The sequence below is a fragment of the Pleurodeles waltl genome, chromosome 7 (assembly GCF_031143425.1).
Source record: "Pleurodeles waltl isolate 20211129_DDA chromosome 7, aPleWal1.hap1.20221129, whole genome shotgun sequence".
Taxonomy (NCBI): Eukaryota; Metazoa; Chordata; class Amphibia; order Caudata; family Salamandridae; genus Pleurodeles; species Pleurodeles waltl.
The window spans coordinates 630,585,519-630,608,349 of record NC_090446.1 but is presented as its reverse complement, the minus strand read 5'-3'; the positions used below and the strand labels follow the sequence as shown (position 1 = coordinate 630,608,349).

Below are 22,831 nucleotides of genomic sequence, written 5' to 3'. Positions count from 1 at the left end.
GGGGCCCACCGGGAAGGGTCCTGGATTCCACAAACTCCCAACACTACTCTCTGTGTTAGCCTACGGGGCAACTGGGTGGGTAACTATCTTGCACCCTGTTGCTGGGGAGACTTACTGTACTTACCTGTGGTGTTTCCATCTGCCCCCGCCACTAGCTAATTACCATACTTACCTTGGTTGGGGTCAGTATTTCACATTCCACTTTTCTATTATATTGTTTGGCCCTCCCACATGGCCATGCATATTTTTATGCTATTTCTGATGGTTATTTTGTGTACATACTGTGTGTAGAAATCTCCAAAGGGAGATACACCAATGTTAGTATAGTAGTAGTGCTGTAATAAAGTACCCTTTATTTTTTCTGCACTTGTGTGGTTCTTTCTTGTGAGTGAGTTAGTGTCTGACTACTGTGGTATTGCAAGTGCTTTACATTCTTCCTGGATTAGCTTTAGCTGCTTGCCTCAGCTACCCCAAGAGAGCTTTTGCTATCTGGACACCTATTCACTATCTCTAAGGGTTGCCTGGACCCGGTATAGGGTGTCACACCATAAACAGAGCCAGCCTCCTACAAGGGTCAATAAAGTCAACTAATGGTATGCAGTGGGCTGACCATAAGCCTGCTGTAAGTTTCTGGCATGGTTCAAAAGGGGTATTTCGGTAGCACACTGCTAACAGGTTTGTAATAAAAACACATACCCTGCATCTCCTGATCTTAAAGTCACTTTCACAGAAGAATTACTTCTCTTGCAAGCAGAACTGCTAACACAACTTTGCAGGCATGCTAAGGGTTTGACACATGTAGCACAGGAAAAATAAAAAAGGGGAAGGTTATCATTTTAGGGGGCCAAAACATCCTGTTGTACAACACACTCAGATGCAAGTAGTGCTATTGTGTATGAAAGTGCCCCTTCTGACAAGGCCACCCTCACCTTTCTGCCACTGCTACTGAGGTTATGCGACTGAAGGTGTACTAAGTTCCTGTAAAGCAAGTCCCCAGTGCTCTTTCCCTAAAACAAGGTAACAGGACTAATTGGTTACAACTGGCACACCTCCTAGTACCACTAGAAGGCCCTAGTAAATGGTACAAACCATGAGGGAAAATACGATATGGCACACTCATTGTGTGCCATACCCCAAATAATTTTACTTAAGTATATGTAAGTCACCCTTAAAGCAGGCCTTTGAACCCTAAGGCAGAATGCATTATATTTAAGGTGAGGACATATCTACAGGAGCAGATATGAGCCTCTGATGTCCAGTTCTACTGCTAAATATTGCAAGTGATCAGGGAAGCCATCTTAAAGTATCTACTGGGCACTGGTCATTACAAGTTACCCAGCTACATAATGACTTCACTGAATCCTATGGTGTTTGGTAACAAACACCTCGTCTTAATAAACGACTAATGATGACAGTATTGGATTTATTAAGGCATGCACCCAGAGGGCGTCTTAGAGTTGCCCCCTGAAACCTACCTAGTCTTCTAGTGTGCTGGCGGACTGGTATCAACCAACCAACCAGCCAGCCACCACAGATGAGTTTCTGAGCCCCAGGAGGAGAGAGCCCAGACTTTTGGCACCATAGCTAGCTTCTGGAGTTCAGATTCATCACCATCTTTCATCTCCTCTTCATTCTCCTGAGGGGTTATATTTCCTTACAATGGCTCTATCATCTTCTGCAAGCAGCTGCTGCAGATGGTCTTTTGTGGTTTAGACCCCATAGCAAGTTTCCATGCTTGGCAGAGGGCCTTAAGATGGGGCAATTTAAGATTTTGGTAGGGGCCCAGATTGGGCTCTTATGGTGTACCTGCTCCCTCAGTCATGGTTTTTAAGGGAGTTGAGACCTTATTAGAAATTTCAAAAAATTATAAGTTAACTACTAAAAGGTCCAACTTACTAAAGTATTATTAATTCTTAATAGTTTGGATTGGGGGCTTCATACGAAGCCCTAACAGTAATTTGTAAATAATTCTGAAAAATAGAAAAATGAAAAAAATGTTTCCAAACTAATTTCCTTTGTGCAATCACTTATTACCTGAGTGGTACAGCAAATGTCAAGACTTGTACCCCATTGCTTTACCAATGTAGGAAGCTGGTTCTTTATATGATAAAATAAAATGAGATCTCTCTCTTTTTAGGAGGTAGTGTGGTCAAGCAGTATTAGGCTTATGAGAGGGGAGTGTTAGACATCTGTAAAAATATACACAGTCAATAAATGAGACACATGACTCAAGAAGAAGATCCACACCAATAAACAAAAATAACAAGTATTCTTATATATGTTTTGGCACCAAAATCAATACAATCAGGTAAGTACGTTTTACAACAAGAAACAAGAAAAATCCTTACAATTTTGAAAAGTCTACGCTTACTGCAATTTCTGAAAAGCTGCAATCTTATCCTTTGGGAAAAAAAACAAGTACTACCTGCAGGTATAGTACAGCGACTTATGGGACCCATCTCCTGGACTTAAGGGAAGTATTGGGCAAGGATCAGGACCACACCAACAGGTCACAACGGGAGGCACTGGATTGGCCACATGCAAAGGTATAGAACGGCGTCAGATGCCCAATGTTTGTCAATGGGGATCGTTCTGGTTAAAAAGAGGTAGCAGGTTTGGACAGAGTCCAGTTGAGGAGAACCAACAGGTGTGTTCAACTCTTGAGATGCTCGGAATGGAGGGGTACCTTTGGTCCCCTTCTCCATGGGCAGGGGCGACGGGTGCAGAGGTGTCCTGAGGGGTCGGGTTTTCTAAACTGGAAGCAATCACAGTTGAGGGGGCCTGCAGGCCGAGGCTGCAGGCGGCGTCGGAGAGTCCACAGCAGGCAAATCCAAGGTGGGCTTTGCCTCTGGAGGAGCAGGTTGGCACCGACTGCCCAATTCAAATCGGGCTAGGTGACATGGGTGCAGTGGTGGTTTGTGGTGTCAGGTTTTTGCAGTTCAGAGTCTTCTCAGGTCTCTTGGGGTACCTACAAGATGCAGGCAAGCAGTTCCGCTGCTCCACAGGAGTTCAGGGGTCTTTGTTGAAGGCAGGCAGACGTCCAAGGCTTTTGGAGGCACAACAGTTTGCAGGATGAGTTGATTTTGGTGCTAATCGGCTGGAACAGCAGACAGGCCAGCAGGGCTGGGGCCAAGTCAAGTGCTTCTTCCTCAAGCTTTGCTTTGGCGGCTGAAGGGTGTCCTTCGTAGGTCAGCAGGAATATGATTTCCTGGTGCCAGGGCTCCCCCTAAATACTAAATTTAGGGGGGTCACTACACCCCCTATTTGACCACTTCCTGTGGGAAGCGGGCATAACCCTGTCCGAGAGTTCTTAAATCCGCCAACACCAAGATGGCATTTTTCTAAATCTGGTGTCCATATCAGGCAGCTCACCTTACGGTGGGGCTGACCTGAGGGGTGGGCACAACTTTCTGAATACTAAACTTCCTGCCTGTAATAGTCATGAATGGCCCTTGGGGTGAGGGGGTTGGGTCGAGGGGGTTTGAGGAGGGTTGGGGAGATTGAGTTGGCACCTCTCCTTTGAGTGAAGCCAGAACTGCATACCGATGGCGGTGGTCTTCTCTGAAGCCCCCTGCCTTGGAATGCAGAATTGCAGGTCATCCTGTTAGGAGGGGTGTGCAAACACCTCGTCTAAAGCAGGCTTTGTCTCTGACCGCCCAAGAGCTAAGGCTCTCACCCTAGGGGGCAAGAATCTTGTCTGGTGGTGTCAGGCTGGCTAAAACTAGTCAGTTCCCACCCAGGTAGTCGTTAGGTTTTCAGGGGGCACCTCTAATGTGCCCTCTGTGTGCATATATTAATAAATCCTTCACAAGCATCAGTGAGGGTTTATTAATATGAGATGTTTCATATCTAACATCCCCATTGTCAGGGAAGCCATCAAGTAGCTGGGTGTAGGAGGCTGCCCTGGTTTGTAGTTGGTACCTTGGGTACTTACACCTTATAACAGGTCCAGTTATCCCTTATTGGTGAAGTAGTAGTGTTCTAGCAGCTTAGGCTAATAGAGGTAGCTATAGCAGAGCAGCTTAGGCTGAACTAGGAGACATGCAAATCTCATGCAATACCACTTATAGTTACACAGTATTTATACACAAGTAAAGACAATACTTAGTGTTACCAAAAACAAAGGTATTTATTTGAGTGACACAGTACCAAAAATATCTTAGAGGCAATACTCCTTCTGGAGGTAAGTATTATACACAATTTATACACTAGACACCAAAATTAGACAAGTAAATAGTCATAGAACAATGCAAACAATAGGAAATGCTATAGAATGCAATGGGAGAAAATAGGTCTAGGGGCAACACAAACCATATACTAAGAAAGTGGAATGCGTATCACATATTCCCCCCTAGACAACTGTAGTGTGTGCAGAATCGTTGGGAGATTAAGAATACAGTAAAGGTAAGTAAATAACCCCACCCAGAGCCCAGAAAAGCAGGAGTAAAGTACTGCAAGTTTCCTTAGGACACACTACACCTCGTGATTTGGATTATTGCAATAACCAACCAAGTCTGTAAACAACAACTACTGGATTCCTGGACCTGAAGACCTGCAAAGGAAGGGGACCAATTCCAGAAGTCGAAAGAAGTTCCAGGAAGGACAGGAGCCCCTGCCAACCCAGAAGAGGGTGCAAAAGAATAGTACCCGGTTGGAGGAAGACTGCAGAAATGCACCCTAGGAAGATGCCAGCGGGTTCCTGCGTGATGCAACGGATGTCCCACGACGTGAAGAAGGATGCAGACGAGATTTCGTGTTGGAAGTCGCCAACAAGCCTTGGTTAAAACAAATGTGCGCTTTGCGTCAAAATGGCCATGGCTGGACCGAGGAGGGACCTGTGGGCCTCAACTCTGTGTGAGGAGGAAGAGGGGGCTCTCAGCACTTTAGAGAGCCCTCTGGATGCAAGGCAGCACCCACGGAAGTCCCAGGACATGGTGACAAAGGAGGAGTAAAATGAGGTTGGTGCAGCACAACAAAGGGAGGTCCCACGCCGCCGGAGAACAACTCAGCGAGTTGAGTGTCGCAGGATGGAGTGCTGGGGACCTGGGCCAGGCTGTGCACAAAGGAATTTTGCAAATAGTGCATAGAGGCCTCAGAAGGTGAAGAAGACACGGTGCACAGGGGTACTGTCGCTCTCAGGGAAGGCAAGGTCTTACCTCCTCCAAATTGGGACAGCAGGACCTCAGGAGAGTGTCGATGGGGTCCATCCTCTGTGTTTCTAGGAGCACGCTTGTCGCTGTGAGAGGAGTCCAGGAGTACCAGTCGTCGACTTGGAAGGTGCCTGCGTGAGCAGGGGAGTGACTCCGTCACCCCCACGGGAGATTTCTTTGGTCCTTCCGGTGCAGGATGAAGACAGGGAGTCCTCAGAGCTTGCACACAATGGAAACTGTTGCAGTTGCTGGCTGGAGCTGAAGTTGCAGAAGAAAAGTATCCCTTGTGGATACTTTGTTGCTGTTACAGCGGTTCCTGGAGCAGGCTTCGGTTGATCCGAGATCAGAGGATGAAGTGGTAGTTGCAGAGGATTCCTGCTGGAAACTTGCAAGTAGAATCTTAAGAAAACCCACAGGAGACCCTAAATAGCCCTGAGAGGGGGATTGGCTACCTTATCAGGTGAGGACCTATCAAGAGGGGTCTCTGACGTTACCTGCTGGCACTGGCTACTCAGAGTCCTCCAGAGTGTCCCCACACCTTGCAAAGCAAGATGGCTGAAATCTGGGACACACTGGAGGAGCTCTCGGCACCACCCCTGGGGTGGTGATGGACAGGGAAGTGGTCACTCCCCTTTCCTTGGTCCAGTTTCGTGCCAGAGCAGGGGAGAAGGGGTCCCTGAACCGGTGTAGACTGGCTTATGCAAGGAGGGCACCATCTGTGCCCTTCAAAGCATTTCCAGGGCTCGGGAGGCTACCCCTCCCCAGCCTGTAACACCTATTTCCAAAGGGAGAGGGTGTGACACCCTGCTCTCAGAGGAAATGCTTTGTTCTGCTTTCCTGGGACTGAGCTGCTCAGACCCCAGGAGGGAAGAACCCGGTCTGTGAGGTGGCAGCAGTTGTAGCTGCATTGCAAGCCTCAGAGAGCTGGTTTTGCAGTACTGGAGGTCCATGGTTGAGCCCCAGGATGCATGGATTTGGCTCCCCAATACCTGATTTGGAATGGGGGTACAATTCCATGATCTTAGACATTTTACATGGCCATATTCGGAGTTAACATTGTGAAGCTACATATAGGTTATTGACCTATATGTAGTGTACGTGTGTAATGGCATCCCCGCACTCAAAGTCCCGGGAAATGGCCCTGAACTATGTGGGGGCACCTTTGCTAATGCAAGGGTGTCCTCTCACTTAGTAACTTTGCACCTAACCTTCGGCAAGTAAAGGTTAGACATATAGGTGACGTGTAAGTTACTTAAGTGCAGTGAAAATGGCTGTGAAATAGTGTGTGCACTATTTCACGCAGACTGCAGGGGCAGTCCTGTGTAAGGGTTCGTCTGAGCTCCTTATGGGTGGCAAAAGAAATGCTGCAGCCCATAAGGATCTCCTGGAACCCCAATGCCCCGGGTACCTAGGTACCATATACTAGGGACTTATAAGGGGGGGGTCAGTGTGCCAAATGAAATTGGTAAATGAAGTCACTAGCCTATAGTGACACATTTAAAAGCAGAGAGAGCATACGCACTGAGGTTCTGGTTAGCAGAGCCTTAGTGACAGAGTCAAGCACTACTGACAACACACACATTAGGCCACAAACTATGAGCACTGGGGTCCTGGCTAGCAGGATCCCAGTGAGACAGGCAAAACACACTGACATATAGGTTTTTATTTATGAGCACTGGGGTCCTGGCTAGCAGGATCCCAGTGACGCAGTAAAAACACACTCACAAACAGACCAAAAGTGGGGGTAACCATGCTAGAAAAAGGCTACTTTCTCACACTGGGGAAGTGGTATTGACCTGTGTCCAGCACATGTACTTAAATGGCTTCCTTGTTCACTCACTATGTCTAAGAATCGACAAAGACATAGCAGGGGCATACCTGCTCTTGCAGATATGCCCTCACATGTAATATAATGCAACCTGCCTTAGGGCTGCAAAGCCTGCTGTAGGGGTGACTTACATATACTACATGCATTGTAAGAAGACAGTGCACACAGCTGTGTGCCATGTTGTGTTTTCACTTTTAGCTGCACCAAGACACACAGCCTGCAATGGCAGTCTGCATGTCCCTGAGGGTGGCACAATACATGCTGCAGCCATTGGGGACCTTCTTTGCCCTAGGTCTCAGGGGCATCATTTACTAGGGACTTAGAGGGAGGGCCAAAGTTATTGCTGATTGGGGAACAATTGCACAGTTTAAGAGAAAGATCTGGCACTGGGGACCTCTTTTGCAGTGCACTTTCAATCAAAATTGCATTGAATACCAAGCAAAAAGTGGGGGTGAACATTGAAAGTGCCCATTTTTTTACAACACCGGGAGAGCCGCCAGTGCTTCCCAGTTGCCAAGAATAACTCACTTGAAGCAGTGGAGCTGCTTGCCTGCATCTGCAGGGAACCTAAGAAAGAACTGTGAGGGCCAGGACTGCCAAAAACACGACGCCGGACAGCACCACTACACCCGAGCTGCCCATCCAGAGCTGAAGAGGGCCAATGGCGGCAGCGGGGTTCCAATGCCCTGCAGGGATGAAGCACACCTTGTGCCTTCCCACTGTGGACTTCTCAATGGTGTCTGCAGCCCATTTCTGCAGACTCCCCTCCAAACGCAAGTAACTCCAGCACCAGACAAGACGCCAAAACACGCCACTGCACCCGAGCCCCTCAGCCCGAGGAGGAGTGAACCAACGGTTTCCCCACTGTTCACAAGGACCTCAAGGGTCAAGCTCACCTGTGGGTTCCCCCAGACTAACTTTCCAGTCCCAGCAACTTTGTGACCAGAATCATCTCAATTGAACTGAATGGGACACCCGACATTGTAACACACCTCTGCACCCGGATGGAACAGAGCCCCCAGGTGAACTGTTGGTGTGGCCTTAAACCTTGCCCCTTACTCACCTCAAGTCCAGAAGAACAGTCCTGTAAGTCGTTGCTAAGTGCCCCTATGCACGGTCTGTTTCTTTAAAATTGGGCACCCAAGGATGAAAAGCGCCTCTGCACCCGGATGCCTTAGTGCCTCTTGAAGTGAACTGTTGTTGCTGCTTTGGACCTTACCACGTACTTACCTAAACTCCAGCAAAACAGTTGTGTAGGTCCTCACTAAGTGCCCGAATGCAGTATATGTTTTTCCCCCATAGGATAACATTACCCCTCCAAAAACTTGTGTCAAGTTTTGAAAACTGTAAAAAAATCATAATTCGAAAAGTACTTACCTGATTCTGATGATCTTGGTATCAAAATGTATAGAAAAGTATGTGTTATTTTTATAAATTGGTGCTAGATTTATTTATTGAGTGTGTCTCTCACTTACTGCCTATTTGTGTGCATTACATGCTTACAACCGTGTGATGTGCCTAACTGCTCGTCCAGACAACCACAAAAGAGAGCAGTTGGTGTGTCATTTGTGCCTCTCTAATTCCTTTTGGTTCACTTTACACAGTGTACCTCTTTTTGGTCCACTATATAAAGAGCCAGCTTCCTACAGGTCATCCCCCTAGAGGTGTGTGCAGCCTGCAAGTGTAACATGCCTCCTGCATAGTTAATTTTCCCGCATGTACATGTGTCAAATGGGGCATGGGGTCAGTATCTCCCTTCTGAGGGAAGCCAGAGCTACATACCAAGGGTGTGGGCTTTTTTGAAGCTCCCTGTGCTGGATGCATATTTGTAGGTCATCCTGTTGGGAAAGGCGTATTAACACGCCTACCAGAGCAGGCTTTTGTTTCTGATCACCTGAGAGCAAAGGCTGTCCCCCCTAGAGGTCAGAAATCCATCTGATGGTGGCAGACTGGTGGAAACCAGCCAGTTAGCCCACCAGCAGTTGGTAGGTTTTCAGGGGGGACCTCTAAGGTGCCCTCTGGGTACATGTATCAATAAATCCACTTCTGGAATCAGTGAGGGCTTATTAAACTTGAGATGTTTGAGACCAAACATCCATAGGTCCATTGGAGCCACCATGTAGCTAGGGAACCAGCACATATATTTAAAATGACTTCCCTATTCACTTACTATGCCTAAGAATCGACAAAGACATAGTAGGGGCATATTTTCTCATGCATGCATGTCCTCACCTGTAATATAATGAACCCTGCCTTAGGGCTGTCAGGGCTACTGTAGGAGTGACTTACAAATATTACATGCAGTGTTTGGGGGACATGGTGTGCCATGTTGCGTTTTCACTTACTAGAGCACCTTATCACACAGCCTGCAATAGCAGTCTGCATGAGTTTGGTCCTGGGTCCCTCAGAGTGGCACAAGTTATGCTGCAGGTCTTAAGGACTGCTCTTTAGTACTTCTGTCCAAGGTATCAGAGGTACCATCAACAAGTGACTTACAAAAGGTGCTAAAGACCTGGTCAGCTGCGGAAATAAATTGAGCAGAGATCTTGTTTTTTGGGGAAGGAACACGGGCACTGGGGACCTGGTTAGCAGGAACCCAGTGCACCTCAGTCAAACTTGCATTAAATACCAAGCAAAAAAGTGGGGCTTCTGCAACCAAAGCCCTGTTTACTAGATAGGTCCTTTACAGTGACGTACATGACCATTGTTCCGGACTTAAGGTGAGTATGGAGCAAGGTCCAAGGCAGCACCAGCAGGTCATTTTGTGAGGCACTAGGGCATCCAGGTGCAGAGGTGCTTTTCAGAGTCGGGATCTCTAACATTATTCTATGAGGAAAGGAACACATACTGCTTTCAGGCACTTAACAACGACTTACAGGACTGTTCTTCTGGAGTTAAGTATAGCGCAAGGTCCCCGGCAGCACCAAGCACTTCGGGAGGCACTAGGGCGTCTAGGTGCAGAAAAGCTTTTCAGTATCTGGTTCTCTAATATTAACCTATTAGGAATGGTCAGGTTATAAAGATGCTGCAAGCTGGGAATTGGGGCAAGTCTGACTGAACCAATAAGGGGGCTCAGGTCTCACGATGCTCGGGGACGCAGGACACCTTTGGCCCTCTTTCTCCTTGGGCCAGTGCGGATGGGTACAGCAGTGTCCTGAGGAGTCAGGTTTTTGTTACCAGGTTACTCGCAGTAAAAGGGGCCTGCACAAAGAGGCTGCAGGCGGGACTGGGAAGTCCACAGTTGGCAAACCCAAGGTGGACTTTATCTCTAGAGGGCCGGTGGACCACCTTGGCACTGTTGGCACACTTCAATTCGAGCTAGGGGGCACGGATGCAGTGGTGCTTTCTAGTTTCTGGTTTTGGCGGTCTGGAGTACTCGCAGTTCTTCTGAGGTGCCTGCAGGATGCAGGGGAGCACCTCCTCTAATCCACTGTAGTTCCTGGGTCTTGGTTGAAGGCTGACAGGCCTCTCAGGCTTTTGGAAGAACAGGAAGTTGCTTTTGGAGCAATTGTTGAGGACAGCAGGGAGGCCTGCAGGGCTTGGGCCAAGTAAGCTGCTGGTCTTCTGTTCTTACTTTTGCAACTCTTCAGGGTCCATCTTCTTCTTTCACATCGGCCAGATCGGATATTCTGGTGCCAGGGGCTCCCCTCAATACTGAATTTAGGGGCATTAGGGGAGTGGAGGGTAGTAGCCACTGAACATAACCCTGTCCCAGAGTTCCTAGTTCTACCATCACCAAGATGGCAGATGTTCAAATTTTGTGCCCACATGAGGTAGCTCCAGTTAGGGGTGGACTTGACCTGAATGTGGATACGCTTATCTGACTACTAATTTTCCCACCTGTCCAGATGCCAATTGGGCCCTGGGCCAGAGGGGTCGGCTTCTCCTCACCTCTGATGGAAGACAGATTCACATAACAAAGGCAGTGGACTAATTTGCAGGTTATCCTGTGGGGAACGGTGTGTAACACTCCTGCCAGATCAGGCTTTGTCGCTGACTGCCCGAGAGAGGAGGTTTTCACCCGTGGGGACAGAAACCTGTCTGTTGGTTGCAGGCTGGTTAACACCAGTCAGTCAGAACACTAGTAGTTGGTAGGTTTTTCAGGGGGCACCTCCAAGGCGCCCTCTGGGTGCATGTATTAATAAATCCATCAATGGAATCAGTGAGGGTTTATTATTATGAGATGTTTCATACCAAACCCCCCTAGTTGCAGTGAAGTCATCATGTAGCTGGGGAACTCCTTTTGACCAATGTCCAGCATATGCACTTAAAATGGATTCCCTAATCACTTACTATGTCTAAGAATCAACAAAGATATAGCAGTAGCAATTTCTGCTCTTGCAGATATGTCCTTACATGTAATATAATGCACCCTGCCTTAGAGCAGAAAGGCCTGCTGGCGGGATGACTGACATATATTGAATGCATTGTTAGTGGGCATGGCACACAGGCTGTGTACCATGCCATGTTTTCACTTCTAGCTGCACCAAGATACACAGCATGCAATGGCAGTCTGCGTGAGCTAGGTGAGCAGTTCTTAAGGATGGCACAATACATGCTGCAGGCCTTGGGAACTTTCTTCGGTACCAATGCCATAGGTACTTGTGGAACCATTTACTAGGGACTTACAGGAGTGCCAAAGGTATTGCAATTTTGTGAACAACTGATCAGTTTTGGGCAAAGAACTCAGGTGCTGGGGACGTGGTTTGCAGGAACCCAGTGCACTTCAGTCAAAGTTGTATCAAATATCAGGCAAAAACTGGGAGTGGGGGGAAACTAATGGAATACTTTGCACCAGGACACACCAAAACAGGTAACCCTAAACTGCTGGTGGTTCTAGAGATCTTGGCCCCTACTTACTTTAAGTCCAGAAGAACAGTCCTGTAAGTCGATTGCAAGTGACCACGTGCAGTGTGTGTTTTCCTCATAGGATAACCTTACCCTGTCATGCCTCAACTTTGACAGCTGTATTTTCTAAGTTTTGAAATATCACGAACTCAAGTACTTACCTGATCTTGAAGTTCTTGGTGTCTAAATTAATATAAAAATCTGTGTTATTTTTCTAAATTCGTCTCAAGTTTCCTTTTTGGGTCTGTGTTTCATTTATTGACACTGTATGTTCAACAAATGCTTTGCACTACTCTCTGATAAGCCTAAACTATTCATCCACACTACCACAAATGAGAGCATTTAGGGTTATTATTTAATCTCTGTCAACCAATAAGGGTCGCCTGGACTATCTGCTCTGTCTACCCCTACGCTGATACACTGCATGGAAAGCCAGCTTCCTACATGTTGAGACTGTGAAAGAATATAGAATGGTGGCTGGACAATACTGGGAAAAACTGACATACATTGAGAGCAGTGTTATTAGAAGCTGTAGGAGTCTGGACTGGCTTGTAGTGAGTGCCAAGGGGTACTTACACCTTGCACCAGGCCCAGGTATCCCTTGTTAGTGTAGAGGGGTGTCTAGCAGCTTAGGCTGATAGAAAAGGTAGCTTAGCAGAGCAGCTTAGGCTAAACTAGGAGACGAGTGAAGCTCCTACAGTACCACTAGTGTCATATGCACAATATCATAAGAAAACACAATACACAGATATACTAAAAATAAAGGTACTTTATTTTTATGACAATATGCCAAAGTATCTCAGTGAGTACCCTCAGTATGAGGATAGCAAATATACACAAGATATATGTACACAATACCAAAATATGCAGTAATAGCAATAGAAAACAGTGCAAACAATGTATAGTCACAATAGGATGCAATGGAGGCACATAGGGATAGGGGCAACACAAACCATATACTCTAGAAGTGGAATGCGAACCATGAATGGACCCCAAACCTATGTGACCTTGTAGAGGGTCGCTGGGACTGTAAGAAAACAGTGAGGGTTAGAAAAATAGCCCACCCCAAGACCCTGAAAAGTGGGTGCAAAGTGCACCTAAGTTCCCCAAAGAGCACAGAAGTCGTGATATGGGAATTCTGCAGGAAAGACCAACACCAGCAATGCAACAACGATGTATTTCCAGACGAGAGTACCTGTGGAACAAGGGGACCAAGTCCAAAAGTCACGATCAAGTCGGGAGTGGGCAGATGCCCAGGAAATGCCAGCTGTGGGTGCAAAGAAACTGCCACCGGATGGTAGAAGCTGTGGATTCTGCAAGAACGACAAGGGCTAGAAACTTCCCCTTTGGAGGATGGATGTCCCACGTCGTGAAGAGTCGTGCAGAGGTGTTTCCGTGCAGAAAGACCGCAAACAAGCCTTGCTAGCTGCAAGGGTCGCGGTTAGGGTTTTTGGATGCTGCTGTGGCCCAGGAGGGAGGAGACAGAGGGGGCGTCCAGCAAGACAAAGAGCCCACTCAGAAGCAAGCAGCACCCGCAGAAGTGCCGGAACAGGCACTACGAAGTGGAGTGAACCGGAGCTCACCCGAAGTTGCACAAGAGGGTCCCACGAAGCCGGAGGACAACTCAGGAGGGCGTGCAATGCAGGTTAGATTGGCGGGGACCCAGGCTTGGCTGTGCACAAAGGAAATCCTGGAAGAGTGCACAGGAGCCGGAGTAGCTGCAAAACACGCGGTTCCCAGCAATGCAGTCTAGCGTGGGGAGGCAAGGACTTACCTCCACCAAACTTGGACTGAAGAGTCACTGGACTGTGGGAGTCACTTGGACAGAGTTGCTGAGTTCAAGGGACCTCGCTCGTCGTGCTGAGAGGAGACCCAGAGGACCGGTGATGCAGTTCTTTGATGCCTGTGGTTGCAGGGGGAAGATTCCGTCGACCCACGGGAGATTTCTTCGGAGCTTCTAGTGCAGAGAGGAGGCAGACTACCCCCACAGCATGCACCACCAGGAGAACAGTCGAGAAGGCGGCAGTATCAGCGTTACAAGGTCACAGTAGTCGTCTTTGCTACTTTGTTGCTGTTTTGCAGGCTTCCAGCACGGTCAGCAGTCGATTCCTTGGCAGAAGGTGAAGAGAGAGATGCTGAGGAACTCTGATGAGCTCTTGCATTCGTTATCTAAGGAATTCCCCAAAGCAGAGACCCTAAATAGCCAGAAAAGGAGGTTTGGCTACCTAGGAGAGAGGATAGGCTAGCAACACCTGAAGGAGCCTATCAGAAGGAGTCTCTGACATCACCTGCTGCACTGGCCACTCAGAGCAGTCCAGTGTGGCAGCAGCACCTCTGTTTCCAAGATGGCAGAGGTCTGGAGCACACTGGAGGAGCTCTGGGCACCTCCCAGGGGAGGTGCAGGTCAGGGGAGTGGTCACTCCCCTTTCCTTTGTCCAGTTTCGCGCCAGAGCAGGGCTGAGGGATCCCTGAACCGGTGCAGACTGGCTTATGCAGAGATGGGCACCATCTGTGCCCATCAAAGCATTTCCAGAGGCTGGGGGAGGCTACTCCTCCCCAGCCCTGACACCTTTTTCCAAAGGGAGAGGGTGTAACACCCTCTCTCTGAGGAAGTCCTTTGTTCTGCCTTCCTGGGCCAAGCCCAGGAGGGCAGAAACCTGTCTGAGGGGTTGGCAGCAGCAGCAGCTGCAGTGAAACCCCGGGAAAGGTAGTTTGGCAGTACCCGGGTCTGAGCTAGAGACTCGGGGGGATCATGGAATTGTCTCCCCAATGCCAGAATGGCATTGGGGTGACAATTCTATGATCCTAGACCTGTTACATGGCCATGTTCGGAGTTACCATTGTGACGCTATACATATGTCGTGACATATGTATAGTGCACACGTGTAATGGTGTCCCCGCACTCACAAAGTCCGGGGATTTTGCCCTGAACAATGTGGGAGCACCTTGGCTAGTTCCAGGGTGCCTACACACTAAGTAACTTAGCACCCAACCTTTACCAGGTAAAGGTTAGACATATAGGTGACTTATAAGTTACTTAAGTGCAGTGGTAAATGGCTGTGAAATAACGTGGACGTTATTTCACTCAGGCTGCAAAGGCAGGCCTGTGTAAGAATTGTCAGATCTCCCTATGGGTGGCACAAGAAATGCTGCAGCCCATAGGGATCTCCTGGAACCCCAATACCCTGGGTACCTCAGTACCATATACTAGGGAATTATAAGGGTGTTCCAGTATGCCAATGTAAATTGGTGAAATTGGTCACTAGCCTGTTAGTGCCAATTTGGAAAGAAAATGAGAGAGCATAACCACTGAGGTTCTGGATAGCAGAGCCTCAGTGAGACAGTTAGTCATAACACAGGTAACACATACAGGGCACACTTATGAGCACTGGGGCCCTGGCTGGCAGGGTCCCAGTGACACATACAACTAAAACAACATATATACAGTGAAATATGGGGGTAACATGCTAGGCAAGATGGTACTTTCCTACAGAAGCACAGTTATTTCACATAAATTTGTTCGTTGACTGTGACATCATGAGTGTATACGAGGTGAGAACAATGTAATACCACATGTAGCAACCTTGTTCCCCAAAACATCAAAATGAGTCTCTTGCTCACATTTCTGTAGCTTCTGTAGCAGAAGGCACACACATAATACATGCTTACCTCTTTCATCATCTTCAAAATCGTATCTGGCATAGCCATTGGGTTCTGCTGTTCTAAGTGACCGGAGCCACGGGAAATCTGTCACCATAGAATATGGAGCCCCATCAACAGTGCCTAGAAAAACATTTGAGAATGTGATGTTAGGACAGCCCTGAGCATGCAAACACCTTGCTAGGAGGGAAACAAACCTAAGATGATATGGGAAATAATCCTTTCTCTGTGCTGGAGAATATTTGAAAGATTTTGGGGCCAGATGTACGACCCTGAGTTTTGCACCTCCTTAGCGAGTCGCAAAGTCTAATGTACAATAGTGTACCTCACACTGTTTGCGATTCCCAATAGGGGCGCAAATGACCTACCTCATTAACCTTAATGAGGTAGTTCTCAATTTGCGACCCCATTGGGAAGGGGTGCACTCACATGGATGGTGGCCTGTGGGACCACTACCTGCTCTGCAAAAATATTTTGGGAACCTTACCGTTTGTGAATGGGTTACCACCAATTTGAAATTGGTGATAACTGTAATTTTTTGAGACCGTAATTGCGGTCACAAAACAATCATACGCCCTCCAGCAACTCGCAATTAGGAAGGGATGCCTCTGCAACGCCCCTTCCTTATTGCTAGTCGCAAATCCCTATTTTGCGGGCAATTGTGACTGACTGCAAAATGGGTGGGTACGATGTACCATTCCTATTTTGCGAGTCGCAAATGGCTATTTTAGCTGTTTGCGACCGCGTAAGGACATTGTACATCAGGCCCTTGGTGTTCTGGTGTTTCAGATCAGATCAGAAATTCCAATATGAAAGTCAGTTTTCTAAAGTTTTTAAGATACTGCTAGTAAGGGTTTGTCAACAAACGCAAAAATTAAATACCCACTAATCACACAATAAAAACCCCTCTGAATGTTCAGAGTATCCTCTGCACAACTACACTGGTTAACGTACACAGTATATGAATCATTACCACTGTCTCACTTGCAGGCCCTCCACAACATCAGATCCGTATACCTTAACCACCACCTGACCTTCCACATGCCCACCCGAAACCTCTGCTCCGCCCAACTGGCCCTCACCACAACCCCAAGAGTAAGCAAGAAGTCAGCTGGAGGAAGAGCCTTCTCTTACCTTGCTGAAAGGACCTGGAACACTCTATTGCTACACCTCAGGCAAATCACCCACAATACCTCAATTCAAGAAGTACTGCAAGACGTGGCTCTTCGCCTGAACTCCTTCCTATCCCCTAGCGCCTTGAGACCCTCTTCGGTGATTAGCCGCACTCCACAAGAACCTTGATTGGTTGCAGTACATGTTAAGACAATGTTCCACAGAAAAATAACTGAGATATATTAACTAGTTCTTGGAGGCAACCTAAGAACCATCTCTTTTAAAAAGAATATTCACCACAGCAATAGCTTTCTTCATCCCTATAAGGACCAGGATGTGCTTACCCGCTGGATGTCAAACCTTACCTTCTAAAGTGTAAATATCTCTTCCCCATGGATACTTGGGGAATTTCTTCACGTCATCCTCTGTTCTTGTGGCTTCAGGGAAGAATTCATACTTAATGAGCTCCCTAGAGAACAAGAGGAGACAGTACGTTTGTAGTCCCTGTGGTATTCGCAGGAAAAGAGATAAATACAAAAGGGAAATACTAGATCAAGCCGGGCAAAAGTATTTTGAAATTCATTAAGCGGAAAAAACGGACCAATGGTATCTAGGAGTGCGTGTGGGGGTAAAGGTTAGAGCATGCTATATGAAACCAACATTTTAATCTACAAATAAATCACGGTCAGTTCCCTTGCTCTTACAAATTTATAATTTGCAGAATCTAAGTGAATTTATGGGTTTTAAAAGTTCAGCCCCGCCACTCCCACCCCCTCTCCGTTTAGGAGAATGGCAACAGAAGGCTATTTTACAATCCAACAGGCATTTATAAAGCGTATGACGCATCCGAGAAAGCGTCCTGGTGCTAGCAGCAGGACAACTGACAAACACGCAACATACCCCTGGACAACCGTCTAAGCATCATTAAAACAATAATTTCTTCTGAGGGGTGTTTCAGACGGGGCAAAACACAGAGCGATAAAAAAGTGAGTACCAAATTTTTACTGTTGAGGAAGCAAATGATTTTCCACCTTGTCTAGCCTTGCTGACGCTGGGGTTTGCAAGAATTTTGTACGGCGTTAGACCACAAGAATATAACCTGACAGTAGGCCTTGAGCCTAGATCTATGGTACACCCGTCCCTTTTGTGCTAGCGCTCTGCAGGCAAAAATGATTGCCTTGAATTTGATGTGGCTAGCAACTGGTCGTCAGTGCAGCTGGCACAGATAGGCAGACACTGGCTGGCGTGTTGGCACTTTAAGGATAAGACATGCAGCTGCATTTTGAATGATCTGCAGACGGTGCAGTAGATAGGCATGCAAACCCCAAAAAATTGACTATTCACAATGTCTAATTTTGAAGTGACCCAAGAATATACAATGGTATTCGTTGCAGTACCAAAACCAGGTGTAACATCCTCCTGATGGCCTTCATTGTTACAAAGCAGCTAGCCATGACACCTTTGACCTGAGGTTCAAAAGACAAAGCAGTATCAAACTTGAAGCCCAGGTTTCTCATGGAAGAGCCGGAGGCGCACCAAACTTCGAAGGCCACCAGCTGAGTTCATCAGGGTACTGGTTAGTGCCAAAAAAAGGATTTCAGATTTGCTGGAATTCAATTAAAGACAGGTATCACTCATCCAGTTGCGAATTGACTCCAGGCACTTCTTGAAGGAAATGAGAGCGTCTGTCACTTTATCCTAGAAGGACACAAGAAGCTAAGTATCATCAGTGTAAGATATTACCTTCAAACCCCAAGATTCCACCAGCTGTGGTGATTCGAGAGCCTGCTCATCACTTGCACTCCAGGTAGTTCTTGGACAAACTACTTACATACATCCTTCGATTCTCACGTTTACCAAAAAAAGCAGAACTTTCAGCCGTTAGAAACGTTATTTCCTGAACAAGTTCCTACTCAATGGAAGGCATTTTCTCAGGATTTAGTGGTCATAATAAACTTGAAGATGTTCATAGGGAGGTGAGTGTGCCTTATTTACAGCACAATTTCAACCCCAGTAATGAGACGCAAACTGTACACTGCAACACCCAGAGATACTCATTGAATAAAAGAGGCAAAGAAGCAGAACGTGAGGTCCTCGTATCAGTGGCTTGCACAAGCGAAGCAGGTCTTCCGCTAATAAAGAGAATATCAAACAATGAAAGGGGATCATGTAAAACAGAGAGCATAGGACATACTATTAGTTGCAAGGAAGTATCATCAAACTTAAAACAGGTGTGCAGGGATGTACGCTTGTAGAACAAGTTACTTACCTTCGGTATCGACTTACCTAGTACAGACTATCCAGCCACAGATTCTTTACCATAGGTTATCCCCAGGCGTCAGACTGGATCCGGAAATCTATTTGTGAGCAGTACCACTGTGCGTTGGTAGTTGCCGTCGTTCAGCTCCACATGGCGTCGCCAGCATCTTCTGTGCCGGAAGCGATGTGCAGCGCCACCCCAGTACACTGACATCAGGTTCTTTTTGCGACTTTCTATGCCAGAAGCCTGGAGCCATGATGAGTACTGATCCACTGGTGTTTGAAAACTAGGGCCCTGAGAGTGGAACAGCCCTGAAATTAAAAACTCATTCACAGAGCGGGAAGGATGGGTGGGTCGATGATAAATCTGCGGCTAGATGGAGTCCCTACCAGACAATGTATTGTGGTCCTAGTCCTTTTAGCATGGTCATCCCTAAACTTTTTGCCTCCTTCCTCCAATTTCTTCTGACTCGTTTTTGTTGGCTTTAGGACTCTTGGCACTATACCACTGCTGACCAGTGCTCAAGTGCAAGTGCTCTCTGTCTACATTGTATGGGTGATTGGTTTCTCCATGATTGGCTTATTTGATTTACTAGTAAGTCCCTAGTGAAGTGCATTATAGGGGCCCAGGGCCTGTAAATCAAATGCTACTAATGGGCCTGCAGCATAGATTGTGTCACCCACATGAGAAGCCCTGTAAACATGTCTGAGACCTGCCACTGCAGTGTGTTTGTGGGCAGTCTGAACTTGCCGGTTCGACCTGCCAAGTGTACCCACTTGCCAGGCCCAAACCTTCCCTTTTACTACATACGTCACCCTTAAGGTAGGCCCAAGGCAGCCCCATGGGCAGGGTGCAGTATATTTAAAAGGTAGGACATGCACAGGTGTGTTATACATGTCCATGTACTGCTAAATTTGATTTTCACTATTGCAAGGCCCATCTCTCCCATAGGTTAACATGGGACTTGCTTTGAAATATCTTTTAAGTGTAATTTCCCATTAGGAGCATATAGAGATTTGGTGTTTGGGGTCTCTGAACTCACAATTTAAGAATACATCTTTTGGTAAAGTTGTTTTTTAGATGCTAAGTTTCAAAATGCCACTTTCAGAAAGTGGGCATTTTTTTTCATAACCATTCTGTGCCTCTGCCTGGCTGTGAAACTGATGCCTCATCTCCCCTGCCTCTTAGTAAGGAACCAATGCCTCACCTTTGCGGTAGTAGTAAGGAACCAACGGTGCACAGGCGCCACGGATGCCTCATCTCTCCGACTCCGTGCAATGTCTTTGTTTCCGCATCGTTTTCCAAGGTACTGTACCTGAGGGTCCGTGTGACTCCATGACCGGCCATCACTCCCTTGTGAGTGGCGTCGGACTGTTGGGAACGACTCATCAACGATGATCTCATGGCCCCAGTTAGAGCTATTGTGTTTCTAAGCATTTTACTGAGATTTAATCTTACAAATGTGTATTATAACTTCTGTATGTTAGATTTTTGTTGTTTTGGTCTTGTTTTATTCAGATAAATATTGTCTATTTTTATGAAACTGGTGTGGAGTATGTTTGTGGTGTTTCAGTTTGTGTGTGAGTGTATATACACACACACACACACAAATACTTTATGCATTGCCTCGGGGGGGGTGTATGGGATAAGCCTGATTACTTGTGCCAATGGGGTGAGCAGGGGTTATCTTAGCTGTGTAGCTCCTTTACCAGAGTGAGGGTCCCTACTTGGAGAGGGTGCAAACCACTGCCAACTGGAGACCCCATTTCTAACATTGGTAGCAGCGGTGGGATAGGACTTGTATTTGTACTTTACATACAGTGATCAGTGTACACTACTTCCATATCGCAGACAATTACGTACCAGCATACTGTTTTTCTCTTTCTGTTTTTGCAAATCTTGAGTTTTGGCCACAATCGTGTATTAGTCTGTTGAGCCATCAGGGCTAGCTGCAGAGTTAGTTTTTGAGCAGGAGAGGTTATAACCTATGCTGTGCCTCAGCTCAGAAAGTTCTGCAGGAAATTCAAATGTCCTTTTAAATGCCTCACTAAAAAGGAAGAGCTGTAAAAGGCCAAGGGCCTGGTTGGCAGCCAGGGAGGCTGGTGAAAACACAGAGGATCACAATGATTTTGTGGAGGAGGAACAAAGTCTGCACCTGGGATGACTGGAGGAACCAGCATCACATGTGGGGCGGTAGGCTAGCGGGAATGGTGCAAGAGATCCCTCTAGAGCTCCAAGCAGTGTTCCCTCTCCAGGTCAGCCTCCAGAGGAGCTGGAGAATAGGTGGAGAGTCAGGAAGCTTGAGCTGGAGCTGGTAAAACATAGGTTAAAGCAGTCGTGGCTCACAGCAACGAGAAGGGGCGGCACGTGTGCAGGTGTGGGGGGGGGGGATATACAAATTAAATAAAAACAAAAACATTTAATTCCTCTGCCGCATGCTGCTCCTCTATCCACGTCGCGCCTGGCTGCAGGCACAGGCTCCAAGCCAGTCCTGCGGCCACTACTGATGCTGCTCAAAGCAGACAGGGCACTCCCAGGCAGACTGGGACCCTATGCAGGCTCTCTCCAGACCGGCAACTGTGTCACCAAGCTGGTGGGAGCCTACTGCGCATGTGTGTTTGGCCGTCCCAAGACGGCCAGCCAAACTACATGCGCAGCGCTGCTCGTCACCCCCGTGCCCCCCCCCCCTTTCAAGAAAACGATAATAAACACAGTTTATTATTGTTTTCTTTAAAAGGTTTTGCAGTTGCCGCTGCTGGCGGGGGGACGCCGCTCCTCTGCCCTAATGGAGGAACCACCCCTGGGTTAAAGCAGGAGAGAGAAAAGGCTTTGGAGGAAATGAGACTGACCCTTGAGGGGGAGAAAGCTCTTTTAGCTCATGAGCGCTGGAGAAAAGTACTATCTTTCTTCGCATGTTACCCCCAATTTCTGCCTGTTTGTCAGTGTGTTTTTACTGTCTCACTGGGATCCTGCTAGCCAGGACCACAGTGCTCATAGTTTGTGACCTAGATGTCAGTATGTGTTACTGTGTTGTCAGTATGCTTGACTGTCACTGGAGTTCTGCTAACCAGAACTCCAGTGCTTATGCTCTCTCTGTTGTTGAATTTGTCACTATAGTCCAATGACTTCATATTACACTCCAGCTTGGCATACTGGACACCCCTTATAAGTCCCTGGTATATGGTACCTAGATACCCAGGGCATTGAGGTTCCAGGAAATCCTTATGGGCTGCAGCATTTCTTTTGCCACCCATAAGGTGCTCATACAAACACTCCTTCAAGAGTGTAAGCACTATTCCACAGCCATATTCACTGCACTTAGGTAACTTATTAGTCAACTCTATGTCTAACCTTCAGTTCCTGAAGGCTAGGTGCAAAGTTACTGTGTGTGAGGGCACCCCTGCACTAGCACAGGCGCCCCCACATTGTCCAGGACCAATTTCCCGGACTTCGTGAGTGCGGGGACACCATTATACGTGTGCTCTACATATAGGTCAATACATATATGTAACTTCACAATGATAACCCCAAATATGGCTATGTGAGGTGTCTAAGATTGTGAAATTGTAACCCCAATCCGATTCTGGTATTGGGAGGCCAATTCCATGCACCCTGGGTGCTCTACTATGGACCCCCAGTACTGCCAGACCAGCTCTCTGAGGTATCCACTGCAGCCCCAGCTGCTGCCACCTCACAGACAGGTGTCTGCCCTCTTGGGATTGAGCAGCTCAAATTACCTTTAGGAGAAGGGTGTTACACCCTCTCCCATTGGAAATAGGTGTGACAGGCATGGGGGGGGGGTAGCCTCCCAGAGCCTCTGGAAATGCTTTGAAGGGCACAGATGGTGCCCACCCTTGCATAATCCAGTCTACCCCGGTTCAAGGACCCCCAGTCCCTGCTCTGGTGCAAAACTGGACAAAGGAAAGGTGAGTGACCACTCCCCTGTCCATCATCACCCCAGGGGTGGTGCCC

General features: G+C 47.4%; 1 protein-coding gene across 2 annotated transcripts in view; it reads right to left on the bottom strand.

Annotated features, from left to right (window-relative positions):
* The window catches only part of FBXO38 (F-box protein 38), a 424,910-nt gene that overhangs the window by 169,582 nt on the left and 232,497 nt on the right, over window positions 1-22,831 (bottom strand). For both annotated transcript variants that reach the window (XM_069244595.1, XM_069244596.1), the window contains exons 20-21: window positions 16,965-17,068; window positions 15,496-15,609 (exon numbers count right to left, since the gene is read on the bottom strand). In XM_069244595.1, coding sequence (XP_069100696.1) covers window positions 15,496-15,609; window positions 16,965-17,068 — 218 coding nt within the window. The remainder of the gene's footprint in view (window positions 1-15,495; window positions 15,610-16,964; window positions 17,069-22,831) is intronic.